This window comes from Benincasa hispida, chromosome 4, assembly GCF_027475165.1.
Source record: "Benincasa hispida cultivar pf3 chromosome 4, pf3_genome.v1.1, whole genome shotgun sequence".
Lineage (NCBI taxonomy): Eukaryota > Viridiplantae > Streptophyta > Magnoliopsida > Cucurbitales > Cucurbitaceae > Benincasa > Benincasa hispida.
In genome coordinates, this window is record NC_143481.1 from 51,200,252 (window position 1) to 51,207,373 (window position 7,122).

Below are 7,122 nucleotides of genomic sequence, written 5' to 3' on the forward strand. Positions count from 1 at the left end.
TTCAAATCCTTCATATCTCTACCGATCTCTCTGTTCTTTCTTCAATTTATTTTTTCAATCATCATTGGAATCTTCACAAAGCATCGACTATGACTCTCGCTGCTTTTTTATCAATGGCACCGGGATTACGAAAAGATGCAAAATCGATTTCAAATCGGTACTACATGGACCGGCATTACTGACCTATCTACGGGTTCTGCCATTTCTCGTTGGTTCCACATATCTCTTACTTCTCTACCTCAGAAACAGATTCATCGAGTACGTGTTTGAGGGAGTGATGATCCAAGAGATTGGCTTTTTTGGCATTTTTTGTTGCCATTTTTAATAGCTTTCGGTTTCAGTTCTCTTCGCCGTCTACGAAGGTTTATCTGAAATCTAAGAGAGAAAGGAGAGAAACAAAATGTAACCTAATATCATTTTGGTAAGAAACAAAAATGGGGGGACTGGGGAGGAGGTGCTGATAGGGAAAATACGGTTTAGAAAAGGGATAGATAGGATAGATAGGGATAGAAACGGGAAATGAAAAAAAATGAGGGGGAATGGGTTTTGTTTTGTTTTTTTTTTTTTTAAGGAAAAAAAGAAAACCGGATCTTTAATATCGGTTTTAAACCAACATTAAATGTTTACCTACAATGTCGGTTTAAAACCGACATTAAAGATCTGCTTTTAAAAAAAAAACAAACCGACATTATACATCCGGTTTCACTTTTTTCAACCGACATTAAAGCCCAAAATTCTTGTAGTGGATATATAACCATGACTAGTAAGTTGATCCTTCACTGGTTGTTCATAATTACAGTTGGGTAAAAAAATACAGTTTTAACCCTGTAATTACATTTTTCTCCTAAAGTCTCATTAATCCTGTAATGAATAATTGGTTTATGCTCCAACCACCAAACCGAGCCCATTTCAAGTCAATGAGAGGGTGGAGCCCCTTGTTCAAGACCTGGAGTCAACACTTAAATGAACAACATATCTATTATCTCTTGAAATGGGTAGGAGTGAATTCCATCTTCAAGACTATGTCCTTAGCTATCTACTCGGTCTTATTCATAAACTAGGAGGCTTACTGAGCGAAGAACTCGAGCCACTCTCATCTATGCAGATTAATGGATAATCTTGAATAAATAGAAGTTCATAGTTAGCTCAAGATTAAGATCGAGTTACCTAGGTCATCATATTGAAATAGTCAGTCTTAAAGTAAACGGTGTTATAAAGTAAAAGTGACTATTCCGTGGTCCAGTCTTATGCAAACTCATTGCATAGGATGCCCCTACTCGCATATCTCCACATGAACGATTCAGGATCAAATCGTTTGTATCAAATACAAGGTAGGTCGGATTCATAGTGTCCCCAGATTAAGGTACTGAGTCTTATCACTATACTATAGACCATTTTGGCTATTACTCAAACTTGATCTACTTTTATATCTCCACATAAAGTTCAAGTATTCATGCTATAGCCAGAGGGTTCATAGTTTATTGGATTTAGGGTTTTAGAAATGCAATTCACATATTCAATAACATTCTTACCGAATAAACCTCAATAACCACCTTATTACGAAATATAATATGTTTAATATTTACAAACCACAAATTTTAGGACGCAAAACCCAACAATTATGGTATTATTTAGTTAGTTTATTTTGAGGGATTGAAACGAAACAAATGAATAATTCAATTACTTGAATACATGTCGGTATTATATCATCTTTTGTATTTAATTTTAAATTTTCGTGACAATATATTAAATAATTACTTATAAGTAAAAGATTAGAACTTTATCATGGGCCAAAACCCTATTGAAAGAAAAAATAAATTAAAATATAAAGTTCTTAACTAACAAACATTTAGCACATGATATTGTTTCAAATAGAAAATCAAATTGGATGTGCTAAGGCTAAGGATTCCTTTGGGAGTGTTGTCTTCTCTCCTCAGAATTAGATCTCTCTCTCCACAATGGGAGAATATTCTTACTTTTTACCTTAGTACATTAACAAAAGTATGAATGCTCATGTCACCTTTTCTTATGGAGAGAATATCTTTAGATTCTGAAATTCTATTTACCTATAAAATAACCTCTATTTAACTGGTATAATATATGGCTCCATTTATTTTCAGTTGAGTTATAAAGTCGAATATTTTTTATATCTAGTTCGATTTTTCAATAGTGATCATCCCATTTTTTTTTAAAAAAAAAAAAAGGAATAAATTCATATCATTTCTCTCAACTTTAATTTTTTCTATTTTGATAATATATAAATATAATCCACTATCATAATGAGTGTATAGTTCAACTGATATAATATTGATATTATCAACTCGAAGTTAGAGGTTCAATTCTCTCATCCCACATATTGTCAAATCCACTAAAACAAATAGTATGTTGGGTAAGTTTAATAATATGTTAACTTTAATAGTAAATTATCTAAATATTAAAGGGTATTACTAGAATAATACATCATTTCAAGACATTTTCATTCGTAAATCTAACAAGAAAATTATGACCATCTAAATATTCTTGGACATCCTAACAAAAATTTCTACAAACAAACTGTGTGATAGTTTCAGGCATTTACAACTTTAGTCATTTAAAGATCACAATTATCTTGATTCAAGGAAAAAAAAAACATTGTGAAATGAAAATGGGATTAGAGGGTATAGAAGATTTTTTTAAAAATAATTTTTTTAATAAATAAAGACAAAAATAGGGTTGGGGAAAAGTATTCCCAAAAATAGGTGTTTAAATTGTGTACCAGGTACATGATAAGGCCTAAATCGTGTACCGGGTATATGATTACCCTAAGTCGTGTACTGGGTACAGACTTCCACGCCTTAAACGCTCCGCCCGAACCCTTCTTCTTCCTCATCGAAACGCCTATTCTTATTCCCTACCGCTGTTTTTCCTCACCGAAACCATCGTTGATTTTCCTCACCGAAGCCTCTATTTCACCGAAATCTTTCAAAACTTTGATTTTGCTCGACTTTCAGTCCTCCATTTGATCTTCACTGAATCTAGCAGTCGTTTTGCTCGATTTTCCTACATTTTTTGCTGCCGAAATTTGCTTGGTATATTTCTTTCTCTAGTTGGGCTGATATGTATTTATATGTATATTTTTGCATGTTTTTGGGCTGAATTTTGCTTGGTATATTCCTACATTTTTTTATAGTTTATGTATAGTTAATTTATGTATAGTTATAGTTTATGTATAGTTATAGTTTATGTATGCATAAATAATTATAGTTTAAGTATGTATAAATAGTTATAGTTGATGTATGTGTAAATAGTTATAGTTGATGTATGTATAAATAGTTATAGTTTATCTATGTATAAATAGTTATAGTTTATCTATGTATAAATAGTTATAGTTTATGTATGTATAGTTCATGTACGTATAGTTTATGTATGTATGATTTATTTATGTATGTATGTATGTATTTATAGTTTATGTATAGTTATGTATGTATAGTTTATGTATGTATGTATTTATATATATATATAGTTATAGTTTATGTATGTATGTATGTATGTATGTATGTATAATTTATTTATGTATGTCTAAACTATAGTTTATGTATAGTTTATGTATGTATAATTTATGTATAGTTTATGTATAGTGTATTATATAGTTTATATATGATTGATTTAAATTTAGAAAACTCAGAAAACTTAGAAAACTTAGAAATTAGAGTTTGTTGGGTTGACATATTTTTTCATGTATTTGTATTCTTTGTGTAAATAATAAATTTTCATGTAATTGTAAATTTCATGTATTTGTATTTTTTGTGTAAATAATAAATTTTCATGCAATTTTATATTTCATGTATTTGTATTCTTTATGTATTTATAATGAATTTATTTAATAAACTTATTTTATGTAATTGTATTTTCTTATGTACTTTTTATGTATCTTTTATGTTATTGATTATTTTATGTAATATAATTTGAACTTTTTAGGTAATGGAGCCTGGTCCTTCTAATCCTATCCAATTGTACAAACAAAACATGCATCGTTCACAGGCAGTATGGGATAGTTCGTCCACTATAGTGTTGAGTCGTCGGAAGAGAGAAGCGACTGCACAAAGTACTATCCCATTTGATCATCGCATCTTTCATACGTTCAGGAGGCGGGTTTTCTTAGGGTTGCACAAATTGGTTTCATTCAGCTCGATTGGCACTTGATTACTGCTCTAGTTGAGTGCTAGAGACCAGAGACCCGCACATTTCACCTGCCCTATGGGGAATGCACTATTACGCTGCAGGATGTCGCCGTACAATTTGGATTAAGAGTGGACGGGCAACCACTGACAGGCTCACTACAGTATAACTGGATGAACGTCTGTGAAGAGCTCTTAGACGTTCTACCAGAGGATCTGAAGGGATCAAGATTGAGTATCCCTTGGTTGGCATCCCAGTTTCCGAATTACCTCCCGATGCCGACAACATCAGCGTACGTAGGTACACACGAGCATACATCCTGCAGCTTATTGGAGAACAAGTCAAATACTCTGGTGCATCTCATGTTCCTCCCATTATTGTCTGATTTTGAGCACGCTGGTAAGTACTCGTGGGGTGGTGCATATCTTGCATGGTGGTATAGAGAACTTTGTCGAGCTTCCAATGCACAAGCATTGGAAATAGCGGGGCCACTGATATTATTACAAGTGTGGGCTTATAATCGATTTCCAATCGTAGCACCACAAGTCCAACTACAGGCCCCATATCATCGTCCACTTAGTGCCAGGTATTATTTTATTTATATATTTATTTCGTTACCATTTTATGTAAGAATATAAATTAATTGTATTTTTTATAATTTTAGATGGAGTGGTGTATTAGCTGCCTCTGAACAGTCAGCAAATATATTGCTCGTGTACAGAAAAAAATTCGACATGCTGATGCCCAATCAGGTAGTAAATATGTATATAAATGAATATTTAAAAAATTTTATATGTATACTTATTTTTTTTACTTATTATTATTTTTTTGTCAGGTTATTTGGACGCTATACTCACAGATTTGGTCATCATTATCTGATTATTGTCGTGATAGTGAAGACATCTGGTTGACTGTTAGCCCTCTTATATGCTTCCATATAGTAGAATGACATCATCCAGATCGTGTGCTGAGACAGTTCGGGATACGAAAAACGATACCTTCGTTGTCCTATACACTCCCAGAACTATACCAGATCGATTTAAGGGGTAAGCATGATCAAGACTGGCTCGAATCCATGCGAAGTATTTATCCTGCTGGCATGGACGACGTGACCGTTGTGCACAGGGAGAATTAACAGATGGGCCAGCTGTATCAGACGACTGCTTTCCCGATACAATTCGATCACAAGGCGATTTATCTCACTAGACGACGCTTACTATTACTGCATGGTAAGATATTTCAAATCAGACATTTTCCATATATATAATATGAATATTGTTTAATATTTTTTTTTATTCTATAGAATAATTTTATCGGCGAAGTTCAACAATATTCAGTGCAGAACAACCTTCCAGAATTGGGTTCAATGTGTCAGCAAATATTAATGAACGTAGAAAGTATTATTCAACAAACAAGATGACTCAATGTTACTGACACCGATCGAAGACGTATTCGTCGTAGACGAGTGCGACAACGGGGTGAACCTAATTTAGAGAGACACGAAGACAACCCCCATGAGGAGTAAAGGCCAGGGGGTCGTTTTTAAATCCCACATTGTATCATTTTCAAATTGCAAATCTCAAAAGAACTAATTGTAAATATTATTTATTATCATGGTATTTTTTTTAATATGAGTGCAAGAGTTTTTATTGTAGATTAAATATATAATTAAAGTTTAATAATGAAATATTTAAGTTTAATAATTAAAAAAAAAATTATACAAATTTGGCATCAATAGAATCAAAAGTAAAAATTTTATGTCTGTTAAGTTATACTAATTTTAGCATTGTTTGTCCAACACATAAATTAGAACATTTGGATTACAAATTTTTCATTCATGAATTTTAGTTTTGTAAGCCAAATATAATTTTGTGTTTTACTTAAACTAGTAATTTGAAATAATAGAAGTACAAAAATATTCAAAACTCATCTAAAAAATTTGTACATTCAAATATTTACAAATTTCAAGCTTGTAAATTATGCAAACCTTCTAAAACTCATTCTTCTAAATAATTCAAACATAAATCATAAGAATCTAAGGGTTTCCCAATTCTAAAGTAATTTTTAGACTTTAAACAAAAAAAATTTATAAGCGAACTCGTGTACCCCGGTCAACCAGTCAGCTAACTGGATTAAATAGATTCGTGTACCCGGTATACGAGTATGCCACATGGAAATCGTGTACCGGGTACACGATTTCACTACCCTAAATCTGTCAATACTTTTTCAAAACACTTATTTTTTAAAATATTTCCCCCTAATCCTATTTTTGTCATTATTTATTAAAAAGCATCATTTTAAAAAAAAATTGGTATAGAAAGAAGGAGAAAGAAAGAAATGTGGAAGTACGTATTATATAGATAAACATTTTTCATCCATACCCTGAAGGTAAGAATTTTTTTTTCTCACTTTTTTGAAAGATATGAAGGATATTTTAATGCAAATTTTGAAAATTAACGATATTTATTAAATGGTGTACCAACAGCTTCTGTTAATAAAATATTGATAAGGGTATTTTTTAACTAATTAAAATTTTAAGGATATTAGTGAGTATTTTTGAAATTTTAAAAAAGTTTTAGAGTACTAATTAATGAAACTTTTCATAGCTCTTGTGCATTTTAAAATGAAAGTATAAAGTTTGAGGATATTTTCTCTTAATTAAGTATATGATAAAATATATCAAGCTTGTGTCTAAATAAAAATAAATTTTTAAAGCCAATAACTTCATGAGAATATAGTAACTCCCCATTCAGTATGCTGATATAGGTGTGTTATTCTTTGAAAAACCAAGTACCAAATGCATAGGATCAGATGAATGGTATTCCCACCTTCATCTCCATTAATGACATGATTCATACCAATTTAAATTTATGTAACATGAAATTACATATATAGAAATACAACCAAGGTCTCAATTAACTGCAAATAAAGAGAGAAGGGCTATAGAGTAAAAGAAATTAAAAT

At 31.4% G+C, this 7,122-nt stretch overlaps 1 protein-coding gene across 1 annotated transcript; it reads left to right on the forward strand.

Annotated features, from left to right (window-relative positions):
* Nucleotides 1–3,960: 3,960 nt before the first annotated feature.
* LOC150036791 (serine/threonine-protein phosphatase 7 long form homolog) lies at nucleotides 3,961–5,293 on the forward strand. The gene is made up of 5 exons (XM_090313237.1): nucleotides 3,961–4,131; nucleotides 4,263–4,744; nucleotides 4,823–4,910; nucleotides 4,994–5,071; nucleotides 5,192–5,293. The coding sequence occupies exons 1-5, from the start codon at nucleotides 3,961–3,963 to the stop codon at nucleotides 5,291–5,293; spliced, it is 921 nt and encodes a 306-aa protein (XP_090169363.1).
* Nucleotides 5,294–7,122: the final 1,829 nt, after the last annotated feature.

What these genes read in the sequence shown, in the direction of transcription:
- LOC150036791 (XM_090313237.1), top strand. Translation starts at nt 3,961, where the DNA reads ATGGAGCCTGGTCCTTCTAATCCTATCCAATTGTACAAACAAAACATG. An exon ending in CATCGTCCACTTAGTGCCAG is followed by an intron (nt 4,745 to 4,822) that starts GTATTATTTTAT and finishes TTATAATTTTAG; the next exon opens with ATGGAGTGGTGTATTAGCTG. An exon ending in ACATGCTGATGCCCAATCAG is followed by an intron (nt 4,911 to 4,993) that starts GTAGTAAATATG and finishes TTTTTTTGTCAG; the next exon opens with GTTATTTGGACGCTATACTC.